We start from the raw sequence: 15374 nt of genomic DNA, 5'->3' as shown, positions 1-15374 counted from the left end.
GCTGGCCTCGTAACTAGACAGTTGGTCAGTAGTTCGAAATGTACGGGCGCAACAATATCCATGTAAGCGTAGCGCAAGGTGTTCATGAAACTAGCGATGTTCCCGGGCCTCGCGGCTGTCAGCGAGCCAAAGAACATGCCAGGAGAATGCATTCAGTGAATGAGGATGCGCCAAGCGGCTTGGGGAATTTGTGGTTTGCAGATTGTACCAGCCGCAGACCAATCAACGAGGATATCGCTAGGCCCTTACAGATTAGGCAGATAACTCACGACCACTCCGGAGTTATCATCGGTCCGAGATTGGGGCCTGGACTGGTTTCACAATCTATGAAGTGTATACCCGGTTGTATGATACGACTATCTTTTGGGCATCCATATATCCAGTCATCCTCGCCTGGCATATTGTATCATTGAGGACTTCGGAATATATATTATAAATTGCTGTAGAAAGAAAACATGGTTTTGAGTCATTGGAAGCTCTGTCTATCCAGCGATTCCATAGTCCGAGCCCCTCTACCACAATACTACTAGTACTACTATGTAGTAACTTGCGATTCTTCGCAGCTGTACTTGTCCATCAACATGCTAAATATATTGTGAACTAAACGGATTAAAGTTATCCGAATTCGGAACACATCAGTGTCTAAATTCATGCATACTTACTCGGTATGCTGTCGCCCAACGGCGGTCAACCAAATGTCGCCAACTACCAGACCTTGTGCTGATTGGGTGTGATTTATTGACAGAATTATGTTGCCTTGTGTGCAACAGCATTACTATAAAGATTTGTGAAATTTAAAGGATGGCTTGAAATCTCGAAGCCTGGAGCGACTACAGTAAGTGCACCTGCCGAAGTGAAGTATATATTCAGAACAGGCATCTCGCTGGCTGACCTCTCATTCTCCAACACATGTTGCATAGGTATTACTTAAGCCAACAACAGCATTATACTTGGAGTCTCCAAACAGAACTAGATGGTCATATCTTCAAATACACAAGTAATTACCTTGAGTTTAAAAGAAGAACATCCATCTCTCCCCTCTCCAGTAATTCTGGCGCTGATTAGATAAGGCCAACCAGCCGCCCTAACCCCAAATAGGACTAGCGCCCATCCCAAGAGTCTACAGAACATTTTTTTCCTTTCCGCAACTGCAAGATTACCGGTCCCAGAATCCCCCAGCCAACACTCCCCGGGGATTACAGCAAATTAACCGTGGAAATACTCTCGATTTCCTGGGGACTCGGTACTTCACGATCATATTGACGACTCACCCGCGAGCCGAGGAACGAGAATCTGCGAAGACAAAGGGAAGAAAAAAGCTTCCGCTTCAAAAAAAAAAAATGGGCAAGAAGACATCTCGCCCGTCAGCCAAGGTTGGCACGGCTGCGTCGCCGGCCGGAGGCCTCGCTGGTACTAGCAGCAAATCGTCTATCCTGCGATCTGCTTTCTCCCCGTCGGAATACCAATTGGCCTTGTTCGCATCGGTCATCCAGGGACTGGATGCGCAGCACCTCCGAATTCACGACGTTAACACCGGCCGCCTACAATGCGAACATGCCTTGGGACCTAAGGAGACGGTCACTTCGCTGGATTGGGGATACTTCGGAGGCAAGAACCGCGATCAGAAGAAGAAGCGCAAGCGTGGGTCTGATGTGAACGGCTCGGTGGAGGGCTTGGATCAGGGCGACGTTGTGGTTGCGATTGGTACCAGCACTTCGGATATCCGGATGTTCTCCCCATCGGAGGATAAGATTGTCGGTACTCTTACCGGCGCGCATGACAAGGGTATCAAGGACTTCAAGTTTACTGCAGAGAAGCCGGCCCAGGAGGCTTGGAGTATCGGTGGTGATAATAAGCTTGTTCAGTGGGACCTGCGCACTGGACAGAGCGTAAGGTATGGCCGACACGTTCTCTCTAGACGAGATCCTTGTCAACTCGTTTCCTCATAGCTCATTTTACTGACTCTCTTCTCAACAGGACAATTCACTTGCCCGCCTCCTCAACCTTCAATGCTCTCTCTCGCCCCCTCTCCTCCAACACACCCGTTGTCTGCGCATCTCAAACTCCCTTCCTGATCGACGTGGAAAACTCCGAAGAGGAACCGGTCAAGTTCCCTGCCATGCGCAACCAGATTCACACTGTCATTTCATCCTCCGGCTCATTCCTCGCCGCTGACGGTGAGCGCTTCATCAACGTTTTCGAAACCTCTAGCCAAAAGCTCGTACGGAATCTCGTCGCCGAACAGGATGTTTCCTCCGTGTCACTCCTCGACAACACTATCCCTGAGAAGCAAATTCTTGCTGCTGTCACCGATGACGGCACCATCGAGCTCTTCACAAAACCCTTCACTCCGGCCCCCACCGCTACTGCCAGCGCCAAGGCCAACCGGAAACAGATGACCCAGAAGGCGAATGCGTCTCTCAAGGTTCTGCGTACCGGCGACTCAGGGACCTGCGTTCCCGTGGTATCAACTGCGTTCGTTGGGCCTGAGATCATTGTTGCGTACGCTGAGGGTGGTGTGATTCCCGTTTTCCAGCGTGTGAAGCTGCTCGATGAGGGTACTGAGGAGCTGTCATTCACAGGACTTAAGGCTATTGTCAAGACCAAGTCTAGCTCTGCTGTCGCATCTGCGACTTTGAATGGCGCTAAGAATGTCGGCGAGGGTCGGGTGGATGAGACGCATGTTGTCGTTGAGGCTGGTAATATTGTTGATAATGACGTGGAGATGAATGATGATGATGAGGCTGGCTCTGCTTCTGGCAGCGACGTGGACTCTGACGTTGAGGACTCCGCTAAGCCTACTAGCGAGAAGAAGACCAAGTCTACCAAGCAGGCCGCTCCCGTCGATGAGGATGTCGATATGGAGAACGCCGCGTCAGAGGACGAGGATGAGGAAGAAGAGGAGGGCGCCGAGCCCTCGTTCGGCGAGATCATGCGCGCCAACGCTGGCCAAGAAGTCGATGTCGAGGCCGAGATGGACGAGGATAACCTCATGGGCGCTCTTGTCCCTGGCAAGCCCACAGCCGCCATCCAACAGATCCCCACTGGTGTTTCGCTCGCCACCGTGCTCACCCAGTCCCTCAAGACCAACGACAAGGACATGCTCGAGTCCTGCTTCCACACCGCCGACACCTCCATCATCCGCACCACCATCCAGCGTCTCGAGTCCCCGCTGGCAGCCACTCTCCTCCAGAAGCTCGCCGAGCGTCTCTCCTCCCGCCCCGGCCGCTATGGCCACCTCCTTGTCTGGGTGCAGTGGACCTGCGTTGCCCACGGTGGCGCACTCGCCGGTCACCCCGAGCTACTGAACCGCATGGCCACTCTATACAAGGTGATGGACCAGCGTTCGTCGAGCCTGCCGTCGCTGCTCCTGCTTAAGGGTAAGCTGGATATGCTGGATGCGCAGCTGGGTCTGCGCCAGTCGATCCGTGGCGGCGACGAGATGGACAGCGAGGATGAGGACAACGTCATCTACGTCGAGGGTCAAGACGACGACGAAGATGACGAGGCTAAGCCGCGAACCAAGTCGATCCGCGACTCTGCCTTCGAGGAAGACGAGGATGAGTCCATGTTGAACGGTATCGCGGACGAGTCCGAGGATGACGAGGATGAAGATGATGAGGATGACGAGGACGGCTACGAGGGTGTCCTTGACATCGAGGCCGAGGAGTCTGCCGGTTCATCTGATGCGGAGGAGTCACTGGAGGAGAACGAGGATGACGAGGACGAGGATAGTGAGGGTTCGTTGGCGAACTTTGTTGCTGATACCGAGGATGAGGAGTCCGATGAAGAGATGGTTGAGGCTCCTCCACCTTCGAAGAAGGCCAAGACGACTGCGGGTAGGAAGAAGGGTGGGAAGAAATGAGTTCGGCCATAGTGCCTGGACTGGACTGGACTGTTTTGCTTTGTATGAAAAGCGGAGGGAAGTGTCTTGGGATTTTGAATTTGTTGTTTTTGATAAAAAGATTTTTTACTATATACTCGGATGCATCAGATGCCTGCATTTTTCCTTCTTGTGAACTTTTGAATTTCTTTTCCTTACTTCTATTGTGCAATCTGTATCTCCATGGATGCCTATATATACAAGATCTTATTATTTTGGAGCTTTAATGTTCTTGTACCAGAATGGGTTGAGTTTTTACTAGGATAAGTCTTTACCAGGATATTTTTCCATCCTATGTATCAAAATACTCAATATCCGTCCCAACTCACTCTCCTTCTCCCTCATTACATGCTCCATCAAATCCCCCAATTCACTCACCCATCCACCTCCTCCCCCACACACAACCCCCTCATACAAAACCACATGCCCCGGCACTTCCCCCTCTTTCAGGGGAATTTGCAACGCAACCGTCTCCTGATCCGAGGGGTATTTCGTGATATGGCCCCAGGTACTAACATCCGGTGTATCCAGTGTGAGAATTGCGCCATGTTTACCGCCGGTAATCCAGGCTTCTGTCTTGGAGGAGGAAGAGGAGGAGGTGGTGGTGGTGTTGGGGAGGGTTATGTGTGCGAGGCCGGTGAGGAAAATTACCCATCTGTTAAAGGGGTGTTAGTATATAGACCATTTGTTTGATATTAGATGTTCGATATCAGGTAGTTGTATCTTTGATTGTTCATCGGGGAACAGAGGATAGGAGAAGAGAACACAGCATAGCGCGATAATAATAGTCCATGATAAAGCAAGGAAACAACCCATAATAATAAACATTATACATACTGCTTCGCAGGCGCATTATGTCTCCCCCATCAAACCCCGCGGGAAGAACAGTATAACTTGCATTCGAGCCGATAGGCCCGAGATTCAATGCTTGAGTACCCGATGTACCAGCTTGTGTCGAGGACTGGAAACCCGGTTCGAGGGCCCAGCATTCGAGGGCCCAGCATTCGAGGGTGGAGTGGTTGTTGTGGGTGTTGATGACCGTTATGTTTAGGGTGTTTGCGGAGGCAAGGGTGAGGGTGAGGAATAGAGTGAGGGAGAAGGAGAAGGGGAGGATAGATGGGAGGCGCATTTTGATTCGGAAGATTGTAGGAAGAGCGGTTGTACATACGTGTGTTATTGAATGAAATCCTGTAGGATTGAGGTTAAGGACGCTTATGTGCAGTCTAAAGTAAGGGAAAAAAGAAAGTACGAGATGATCGACGATGCCAAGGGGGTCTATGCATATACTCAAGTGGGGAGTGATCAACATTCTATTCCGTACTTAACGATAGTTAAACAGTGTGCTGACGGCTGACGCTCACTGCGTCCCCATTGAAATCTATAATAATGCACTCAAAGTTTCAAACACCAATGAAAACGCTGTTCACATCGTGGATGGACAGACCCTGGGCAAACCCAAGGACCGAAGACGGATTACTTACAAACCTCCTCGCAAAAGAGTAAGAATACACCTGTGCAGCAAAACATGGACAAAAGCCAACAGGTTCCAACTTAGACGACCCTCTGTTGTGCCTAGCGAATGACTTCACTGCCGGATTTCTCGATCCCCTCCATGCCTTCCAGAATATCACTGCCTCCGAAGAGTCCACACGCCGCAGACCCGGTACTTGTGCGGCGGCCCGTCCAAACTTCATGGAACTTGACGGTCTGGTCGCTGGATGCGACGATAATACATCCCTCCTCTATGGTACGTGTGCACCACATCCCACCCTCTTTCTCTTTGGGCTGAACGGCGCGCGACTTTCTCTTGCGTCTGGTGGTGGAGCTGCTTCCATGCTCTGTCGATTGTGATCGAGTGGGCGAAGGAGTAGGCGATCGGGACGCGGGTGAAGCGAGTATGTCGGAGTTATCTGGTGTCATACTCGGCGGTCGAGGAGCGCGTCCTGGATAGCCAATAGCCCAAAGAGCCCGTCCACAGTCGTATCTGGGTTCAGGGTCGGGTCCGTCCCAGCTGGTTCCATACGGTCCCCAGGGAATGACGGCGACCTGGGCGCAGCTGGGCCACGCAAAGACGGCAATTCGGATCGGGTGGTCGGGTTGAGCATATCCAAAAGTTGCAACAATCTCACGCCGAGTCTGACTCCAAATCAGACTAGTCACTTGCGCAAATACGTTGATAGTCGCAAGACACACTCCCGTGCGAGTGTGCCAGAAACGAATTGCCCGGTCGTTAGATCCTCCCCCTGTCGCCAGCAGCGATGGCTGCCACGGTGCAAATGCAATTGCCTTGACTGCAGCGGAATGCAGCAAGCGGTACTTCTGGCAGCCCGACGGAATCAACACTGTCTTACCCCTCCCGGAAATGAGAGTGCCTGCCTGGCTCAGGAGAGGCGCTGCCATAGAAGGCCTGATGGGTGGTGGGTGGAACCATGATGGCAGTATATGGCTAACGATACGTTGCCCGCTGAGCGAGTGTCGTGGCATCGTACCCAAATTGAGACTTGGAACGGCAGGACCACTAATACCACCAGATGAAGCCGTTGATTCAGGGGACACAGGGCCATCGCTGAGCGACGGAGGAATGATTTTACGCAGTTCAAACAGCAGGCAGACGTTATCGTTACCGCCGGTGGCAAGAAACCGCTGATCCGGCGACCATGCTATTCCGCATATTTGCTGGGAGTGTGCCGAGATCTTTGCAAGTAGTGTCATGGATCCTGTCCAACTCCACTTGCTGTTAATCTCCGGCCACTCAACCGAGTAGTACCAGAAACTGCCCAGTTCATCTCCAACCGCCAGGTCTTCTGCGTTGACTACCAAGTTGGTATATCTTTCCGAAAGTCGGCGAGTAGTATTGGGCTTGAACGAGATGCAAGAAATGCTGCGGGGATGGCTGACCTCGAAGCGAACTTTGGGCTCAAAGGCACCCCACAGAGATATCTGACCAGACTGGCGCCCAACGGCGAGGATGCTCTTCCCTCCCTCTTCAGAAGAGAACGAAAGGGATGTCACGTAATTGGACGGATGAGCATCTCCGAAAGGTGGATGATCTAGAGATGAGCCTTCGGACCAGAGGTAGACGTATTGGCCGAGACCCACAGCCAATACACCAGCTGTGTAGGAGTACGCGAGTGTTGAGCAGTAGAAATCATCTCGTAGAAAAGGAGCGTCTAGGATCCGAAAAGGCTTGGAGGGAACGACTCCACGTTTGGCAAGCTTTGTCGGCCCTGAGAGGTGCCTATGGTCAGCTCATGCCATGGACGATACTGCAAGTGCTGTCTGTCTCATTCAATAAGCAAGTTCTGTAGACATCATATATATGGTCGCTCTGTGCGGTAAGTAGATTATAAAAAGCCCGTCCGGCCATGAGCTCCAGCCGTGGAACACACAGTGCAGAGACAGAAGCTTGCAACGAGAAAGAAATCAAGTCTACCACAAGACTTACAATGTCCCCTCTCAACCTTCTTCCAGGCACTGTCCTTCCATACATACGGTGAATATCGTTCGTAGTCTGGAGATGCCGGACTGGGAGACTTTTCTTGACGGGCAATACAGGTACCCAGGAGTCTAGTTGTCGGGTCAATATCCAAGGCGAGTGCAAGTCTTGACTCATGCTTGTTCAGATCATCATGGCGTGAGATTTTGGGCAGGAATCTTGCCACGAAAGCTGTTGACCCTGCGTCTCGACCAGAGACACTCCGTGGGTCATTTGACACTGTCTCAGGAGGCTGTCCAAGAACTGCGGCAGTTCCACCAACGTTCCAGACAGCTCCCGCGCTGATTCTTCGGTGGAACTCATTGGGAGCAGCATCAGCCAAGGCAGCCCAGTCGGCGACGAGATGAGGTCGGTGTGGTCTTTGAAGAGGGCGAGTTGGGGTTGGTCTCTGTCTGGCAAAGGTTGAAGACTGGTGAGCTGCTGGGAGGAACGGGTCTTCTCCGGGTAGACGCCTTCTGGTAATTCTTTCTTGAGGCGATAATTGATAATGGTGCTTGTTAACACGATATGAAGTCGCCGAATGTAGTCCGAATTCCCGCTTTGGGATGAATCTGTCCGGCGAGGCCGGACCGTGGAAAGTCGCTTGCGATGAATTTCCATTTGGGGATCCCCTGGAAAATCTTCGTCCCCGTTTAGGGGAGCTAGGAGTGGGAGAGGCTGCGTCTCTGTTCTCTTGCAAGTGCGGCACTATATTGACAGCTTTCGGTATGGGTCTGAGGACTAGTGAGTTCTGAGAGCTGGCGGGTGAGTCGGTCAATCGTAAATTGATAGTTGCAAACTCAGTAATTCGAAGCGATCCAACGTTCTGGTCAGACTCGGATCGGGACGAGGAGGTTAGTGGCATATAGTGATTGCTGGAGGAAGAAGTATCCTCGAAGGAATGACTTCGCGTATCCACCATGGTTGATGTTGGATGCGATAAGTGTTGTAAAGAGTCAATCAAAGTCTAGTACCATCTGAAAGAAAAAGGAGTGTATAGAAAGCCTCTGGGTGGAGGCAGCACGATTATCGAGTTGCTGTACAAAGTATAGAGAAGAGATGTGTCGCGTGTTGGAAGTAAATCCATCGTATAGCAACTGCCTTCCAATCAAAGCGGTGATTACGTGATGCCGATCGTTGGATGCCGAGCGGTGGTCGCTGCTTCCTTCAACACTTCCCCGACTGGCAAATATTCGTTCAAAATGGCAAGCGTGAGTAAAGATATTTGAGATACGGTGGGAAAATGTACTGACGGTCTTGTAGCATGGTGTCCGCCGCTTCAAACCGGTGGAAAAGACCCCAGAACAGCGGCAGCAAGAGCTACAGAAGATTGACGAATACAAATCCTTAGAACGCCAGGTGTCTGAGAAGGTGAGAGAGCGATTGTTTTTGCTTCCCCCTATAGTGATTTTCAAGGTGCATGAATACTAACTCGGCTTAGGTGGCCCAACAAGAATATACGGACGAGACTCTACAGGGAATTTCTGACTTGCTGAGTCGCAACCCAGAGTACTACACCGTGTGGAACTACCGGCGACAAGTCCTTCGGCGCCAGTTTTCTAATGCTGGAGACTCTGATGAAGAAGACTCCACCAAGAAGATCGCAGAGCTGATCAAAAATGATCTGGTGTTTCTTATGCCTCTCCTGCGCAGCTTCCCCAAGTGCTACTGGATCTGGAACTATCGCATATGGCTATTGGACGAAGCTCGCCGGTTGCTCCCATTGGCCATGTCTCGCCAGTTCTGGCAAGAAGAGCTAGTCCTCGTGGGCAAGATGTTGACGTTGGACAGTCGGAACTTCCATGGCTGGGGATACCGTCGCCTCGTGGTGGAGACCTTGAAGCAACTGGGAACCCCCGCCGAGTCTGCCAGCATGACCCAGAAGGAATTCGAGTATGCGAAAAAGATGATCGGCGCCAATCTGTCCAACTTTTCCGCGTGGCACTACCGCACAAAGCTTATCCAGCGATTACTCGAGGAACAGTCGGCCAGTGATGATGAGCGGAGGAAGATGTTGGAGGACGGTGAGTTTGAATTACCTCGGAGGGTTTCTCATATGGACTGATGGCTGACATTCTATTAATTTTACAGAGTTGACTCTCATTCATCAAGCACTGATTGATCCTTATGATCAGTCCTTATGGTTTTATCACCAGAATCTGATGTGTGTGTTTGATCCGGCCGTCGCCTCCCGGACTATGGCTCCGAATCTGAGCACGTCAGAGCGACTTCAATATCTGCGAAATGAAATCGAAGCTATCCGGGAGATGCTCGATGGGGCGGAGGACTGCAAGTATATCTACCAGGCGCTGATTGAATGTACCTTGCTGGTTTCAAAGGTGGCCGGTTCATTATCGACCGAGGATCGAGAACAGATTCTGAGCTGGCTCTCGGAGTTGAAGCAACTTGATCCGTTGAGGAAAGATAGGTGGCTGGATTTTGAGAAGACTCTACCAGTGTAAATCTGAATACTGAATACTGATTTGGTTTTAAGTCTCCGAACTCTACTTGCTTTTCTTTCCCGCGGTACACATCCCTCGGCCCCCTTTTTGGGACTTGAAGGCCGCGTCTTTACATTGTCAGGATATTAGCAGGAGTAGAAAACTGTATGGTATAGGAGTCAATAGCTTCTTGTAGATGATTTAAATTTCCTCTTTACGCGGTCTCTTATGTCTTATAAAAAGGAATCCTACATTCTACAATTTAAATGCCACAAGATTCTGATCTGCACATCTTCAAGTGGGAGGGAAAAGGGGCCCCACCCATAAAAGCCCACCAGCCCAATCACCGCCGGACGTACCTGGCACCTCCATTCGATTCCCCAAACTGACATCCCCGAATTCCTTCCACGCTGGCTCATTCCATTCCTCCTCTCCCACCCCCCGATTTTCGTTTCTTCTCTTCTATGACCTGAGCTGAACAAGCTGGCCCGGGTCTTATGGAGTGTTGCACTCTTTGATTGCCCGAGTTCCCCTCCCACGAGACCGAAATGTCGTCGAATCGAAACAGTAGCGACTACGCAGGGGTGAGTACTGTCGTGTGTTTGCGTGTTTCACTCTCTACCCACCACACTGCTAATTGCCCCTGCTTCATAGGAGTCTTTCGACGATGCCCCTGAAGCACCCGAACATTTGAATGTCTCTATTCCTAAATCTTCCTCAACCCGGTCGTTGACTGGTAGCCCGCCGGTCGGCTCAGGAGCTTCTCCTAAAAACACAGATAAGCCTTCGTTCCCTTCTGAATCGCAGGACGAGCAGAAGGACGAGATGACAGACGGAGGTGAATCGTCCGGAAAGAAGAAAAATAAGAAGAAGAACAAGAAGAAGGTCAAGCAGGATGAGGCTCAATCTGAAGCCGATGCCGAGGCTGATTTCGAAGCCGTGGACACTCCTATCGAGGACGTGAAGCTGGACACTGCGGTGGAGATGATTGAAGAGGACAAGCGAGATCGCATCATTACTCCAGTGGACGCTGACGACGCAGGTGAAGGAGAGGAGACCCCAAGGAGAACCATGGCGCCCAAATCCCCCTTGCTCACCTCCCACCGGTTATCTACTGCATCTTCGCTGGACGAGGTGAACCTGACAACTAGCAAGGACGATGAGCATCCTCATCAGGTCGGTACACCCGATCTCAAGTCCGAATCGCCTCCAGTGCCTCCTAAGGATGAAGTGTCGTCCCCTCCTGGCTCTGGCTTGATGGGCTTATCTGGAGCCCTACCCTCCTTGCCATGGGGACCTCCCCCAGTCAACAAGAACCCTCCCCCCGCCGCACCTCCACCACCTCCGACCCGCAAGCCCAGCGGACCTTTCGCATGGTTCTCCCGCAGCTCGACTGGCACCAAAGACATCAAGTCCCCCCTCCGAGTGGCCGAAGAAACACCTCTACCTCGGTATCGACCGTTGCTAGCGGCTTGGACCTGGTGGATGGAGATGGCTCGAGTGTGCACTCCAAGAGACCGAGACGGAACAGTTTGAAGGACCAGTTCAAGCTTCTGCGAATGAGGGAAGAGTCTGGTCATCCCGAGAACGACGCAGGCAGTGTACGATCGGGTCATGCAAGCACCAGCCATGCTGGTGCTAGCCCACCAATCATTCCTGAAGAAGGCGAAGATGGAATTCTGGTCGCGCCTGCTGCTCCCGCCTCTGGAGCAACCTCCCCTGGAGGCGTCACCCCATCGACCATTAACCCGGGTCTTGCTCCTGGTACCGTATCTGGATTCTCTCAATCTGCAACCGACGCAGCTGCACCAGTGGACTGGGATCTCTGGCAACAGCTGGTCAACAATGGGCCACAAGCGCTAGCCAGCTCAGAAGAATTGAACGCCGCTATCAAGAGGGGAATTCCGCAGACTATCCGTGGAGTGATTTGGCAGATTCTGGCAGACTGCCGGATTGGTGAGTTGGAGGAGATATACCGCGAACTGGTGACCCGTGGCACAGATAAGGACCACCGGACGCCGAGTGTCCAGATCAACGGCATGGCCGAGAAAGAGTCTATCCCATCATCGCGCTCGTCCATCCGGTCTAACATTTCGGGCTCCGGAACACAATCGGTTAGCGCTACTCCAAGTCCCTCCCATGAATCAGACCCGGAGAAAATGGCGAAAGAGCAGGCGGCTAGTGAAGCCGCCCGCCTGAAGAAGGCCAAGGACGAGGCTTCCGCGCTGTCAAAGCTAGAGAAGACTATTCGGCGAGACTTGGGGGCTCGGACGAGTTATTCGAAGTACTTTGTCTCGCAAGGCAGCCAAGAAAGCTTGTTTGGGTTGTGTAAGGCCTATGCGTTGTATGATGAGGCGGTGGGGTATGCTCAGGGCATGAATTTCATCGTCATGCCTCTGTTGTTCAACGTAAGTTTGTCATGGAAGTCCCCGTGTTTTCTTGATCTCATTGATTGACCACTCAACAGATGGACGAGGCCGATGCTTTTGAGCTACTTGTCAAACTTATGAACAAGTATCGACTCCGTGAAATGTTCATTTCCGAAATGCCTGGTCTCCACCGCAGCCTTTACCAGTTCGAGCGACTATTGGAAGATTTGGAGCCCGCTCTCTACTGCCACCTCCGGCGACGTGGAGTTCCCCCACAATTGTATGCAACACAATGGTTCTTGACTCTCTTCGCCTACCGCTTCCCGCTGCAGCTAGTTCTCCGGATCTACGATTTGATCTTTGAGGAAGGCCTGGAGGTCACAATCCTCAAGTTCTCCATTGCCATCATGCGTCGCAACGCGGAGGCACTGTTGGAGATGAAGGACATGAGTGTGTTGACGACATTCCTTAAGGAGCGTCTTTTTGATGCATACATCGACAAGCAGCCCTCTGCCTCTTCCATTCTAGAGTCTGGCTTCTTTGGAAGCTCTGGTGCTGCTGACAAGGAGACCTACCGCGCGGACCTCATGGTGCAAGATGCCTGTGCCGTGCCTCTCACGCAGGAGGTGATCAACTCTTACACTACTGAGTGGGAAGACAAAGTTCGCACCGAGAAAGAGCGTGAAGCTGAGCTGGAGAACCTTCGTCACACCGTCAGCACACAAGCTGCCCGACTACGACTTTTGGAGGAGCGCTCCGAGGCGTCGGATAAGGAGCATGTGCAGCTGGCCTCGGAATTGGTCCACGCCAAAGTGGAAAATGAGGAGCTGCGTGACTTGAACGACGCGCTGAATTTGCAGGTCGAGCAGCTGAAGAACGTGGTCGATAAGCAGCCTGGTGAGGTGGAGGAGAAGTTGCGGGTCGAGATGGACCGTATCATGAAGCGAAACATTGAGGTACAGAACGAGAACCGTGCGATGGAGGACTCGATGGCGGAGATGGAGAAGGAGTTGGTAGCTACGAAGATGAAGTGGGCCGAGGTATGTTCTTGTCTAAGCCTTGGCTTTTCTCTACTGTTTCCTTTGAACCTCAACTAACCCAAAAATCCAGATCTCCGAAGAACACGATACCCTTCGACAGAAATGGAGTGATCTTCGTCGAGCCCTCGACTAATCATCTTCCGCATTTACCACCCTCCTCCTCTCGGGTTGGACCTTATCTGGTCCAGCCTCCCCCTCCTCTGTATATTTCTCATGCACAGCCAAGGCGCGTCGGATCTGGGATCCATCCTCCTTCTTCAGGCTGTGCAAGACCCCATATCTATGGGCTGGATGTTTGTTTCTAGGCTTTTTTTTCGCTGCTAGGTGCGATTTGCGCTGTCTCTCGGCCTTGCCATGATTCTTCTGGCCGACTCTTGTAACTCACATACTCATCTTACTTTGTAATCTGTTACGAATGAATCTTCCACGGTCGTCATAGTCTCGGTTGTTTGCCTAGCTCGCTTAGCGTTTCATCCCAACGATGTTGGTGTTTCCGTACTCGTGACTTGTTCTGCACTCTTTTTTCGGGCTCTATCGGTCCACTTGTGTCGTATTATCAATTTTGTCTTGCCATGCTGGTAGCAGAGTCGATCGAGACAAAATCCGGCATGACTGATGTATGTAGCGTCCGTCCAATGAATTAATATTGTCACCAAGATTCTTTTATTTCATTTCCTCATCCCGGGTACTGGTAAGGTCCTCTCAGTAGACCCAGGTCTAGCACAAACCCGACACTCTATACAAAATCCCATCACTTAGATCGTAAGATTCCACCCAGTTCAATCCCAGGCCCTCTTCATTCTCACTTTCAATTTCCTCCCGGTTCTTATCCAGCCTTATTCAGGTTTAAAGAACATTCTCATAATAAGTAGTAAGAACATCCTCCTTCACCGGTCCGGCCACAGCCTTCAACGCCTTATGCGCCTCACACTCGGTATCATAGTACTTCATATCCTCAAGGGAAGCGAATGTTGTCTTGACGGAGATGTTATAGCCCTTGTTGCGGGGGTCGTCGAAGGAGAGGCCGACGGCGGCCGAGAGGATGTATGGTTTGCCGTCCTGGAAACCGGAGGAGAAGGAGAATAATGTTAGTTGTGTTATTTTATACGCGAGGGTTAGGGCTGGCTTACCTTAGTAGCAGTCTTGGCTAGGACCTTGTACTGCTCCAATAGACGAAGGCGGTCTTCCTCCTTGGGGACCTTGAAGAGGGTGATGCGCTCGATGGGGGCCATTTTGGTGGTGGGAGTGGAAGGTGGGCTTTGAAGGGTTGATGATGTTGTAGATATAGATCTGGAGGTGAATGTGAAACTGTGAGGGAGAATGCGAAGAGTCTTTGCCAGGCTGCGTAGCATCGGGTGGAAGTTGTCTGGACACCTTTATATTCCTCGCGGGATTCGGAGGTGTTAATTCTTGCGGGGTTACTGCGGATCGGAGGGGAGCCGATGGGGAGGAAAGGGCGGGGACCGGATAATTACTTGGTTGATTACTACGGTACTAGAGAAATACTTCCGACGGATCGGAATCGATTGGTTCATTGATGGTATTATGTATATTGTAGGTAGGTGGTTAATTGATTTGTGATTTATGTTAATTTGTCTAAGTGTTAGTATTCTGCATTCGCAAGTCTATGGGATTGTTGATATTCTAATGATTCGGGAGAATGAAGTGCGGAATAAGCTGGGCACAGAGAGCGTGTCAATTCCGCACTTGGTGAGGCGCCAATACCCGGGCGGAAATACTAAGATGGGAAGTGGGGGATTGATAAGATCACATTAAAGGGTTCATTATTGTATGTTAAATTAGCATCGTTACTATTAAGGTGAGTAGAGATGGGAAATGCTCACACTTATACTTGTTTGTCCTAGTCAATACTGCGGGGCTCTTATAGCAAAAGATAGGTAGTAGTTGCATCAAATTGGACCCTGGATTTGAACTTTAGGATAGTGATCAGAACTAAGCTACCCAGCGTCTGATATGCGCGGACTTAGTCGAGCCTAAGACAATCAAAATAATGCAGGGTATAGAGAGGAATTACGGTGCATGAACTGGCTAAGTGCCTATGCTATCAGCAATAAGTCATGTCTAAAAGGTCTCTCGGATATTCCAAAAAAAACTGCTAGGTCAGTAGAGATAATCCCATCTTCGGTTTGGATCTTATAAGGCATC

General features: G+C 51.2%; 6 protein-coding genes across 6 annotated transcripts; 3 read left to right on the top strand and 3 right to left on the bottom strand.

The window, feature by feature from the left end:
- Positions 1-1340: 1340 nt before the first annotated feature.
- Positions 1341-3865, top strand: N7473_011369 (WD40 repeat and Utp12 domain-containing protein; the record flags this gene model as incomplete). Its single annotated transcript, XM_057157308.1, has 2 exons — positions 1341-1894; positions 1978-3865. The coding sequence occupies 2 exons, from the start codon at positions 1341-1343 to the stop codon at positions 3863-3865; spliced, it is 2442 nt and encodes an 813-aa protein (XP_057003158.1).
- Positions 3866-4106: 241 nt separating this feature from the next.
- On the bottom strand, positions 4107-5012 carry N7473_011368 (uncharacterized protein; the record flags this gene model as incomplete). Its single annotated transcript, XM_057157307.1, has 3 exons — positions 4107-4141; positions 4213-4538; positions 4717-5012. 3 exons carry the CDS (start codon positions 5010-5012, stop codon positions 4107-4109), a joined length of 657 nt encoding a protein of 218 aa, XP_057003157.1.
- A 443-nt stretch (positions 5013-5455) lies between these two features.
- N7473_011367 (WD40 repeat domain-containing protein) lies at positions 5456-8280 on the bottom strand (the record flags this gene model as incomplete). The annotated part of the gene is made up of 2 exons (XM_057157306.1): positions 5456-7110; positions 7329-8280. The coding sequence occupies 2 exons, from the start codon at positions 8278-8280 to the stop codon at positions 5456-5458; spliced, it is 2607 nt and encodes an 868-aa protein (XP_057003156.1).
- Positions 8281-8560: 280 nt separating this feature from the next.
- On the top strand, positions 8561-9820 carry N7473_011366 (Rab geranylgeranyltransferase BET4; the record flags this gene model as incomplete). The annotated part of the gene is made up of 4 exons (XM_057157305.1): positions 8561-8569; positions 8622-8729; positions 8800-9382; positions 9450-9820. The coding sequence occupies 4 exons, from the start codon at positions 8561-8563 to the stop codon at positions 9818-9820; spliced, it is 1071 nt and encodes a 356-aa protein (XP_057003155.1).
- Positions 9821-10347: 527 nt separating this feature from the next.
- Positions 10348-13341, top strand: N7473_011365 (putative GTPase activating protein (Gyp5); the record flags this gene model as incomplete). The annotated part of the gene is made up of 5 exons (XM_057157304.1): positions 10348-10383; positions 10454-11250; positions 11331-12207; positions 12267-13208; positions 13279-13341. The coding sequence occupies 5 exons, from the start codon at positions 10348-10350 to the stop codon at positions 13339-13341; spliced, it is 2715 nt and encodes a 904-aa protein (XP_057003154.1).
- A 511-nt stretch (positions 13342-13852) lies between these two features.
- N7473_011364 (Dabb family protein) lies at positions 13853-14619 on the bottom strand. Its single transcript, XM_057157303.1, has 2 exons — positions 14339-14619; positions 13853-14267 (listed from the first exon to the last, which is right to left on the bottom strand). The coding sequence occupies exons 1-2, from the start codon at positions 14558-14560 to the stop codon at positions 14055-14057; spliced, it is 435 nt and encodes a 144-aa protein (XP_057003153.1). The 5' UTR covers positions 14561-14619; the 3' UTR covers positions 13853-14054.
- Positions 14620-15374: the final 755 nt, after the last annotated feature.

This window comes from Penicillium subrubescens, assembly GCF_028828155.1.
Source record: "Penicillium subrubescens strain IBT 31985 chromosome Unknown utg000010l_segment0_segment0, whole genome shotgun sequence".
In the NCBI taxonomy this organism is placed as follows: domain Eukaryota; kingdom Fungi; phylum Ascomycota; class Eurotiomycetes; order Eurotiales; family Aspergillaceae; genus Penicillium; species Penicillium subrubescens.
Note: the sequence above shows the minus strand (reverse complement) of the source record. Positions and strands in the feature narration are given on the sequence as shown.

What these genes read in the sequence shown, in the direction of transcription:
- N7473_011364 (XM_057157303.1), bottom strand. Translation starts at nt 14,560, where the DNA reads ATGCTACGCAGCCTGGCAAAGACTCTTCGCATTCTCCCTCACAGTTTC. An exon ending in TAGCCAAGACTGCTACTAAG is followed by an intron (nt 14,268 to 14,338) that starts GTAAGCCAGCCC and finishes TCCGGTTTCCAG; the next exon opens with GACGGCAAACCATACATCCT.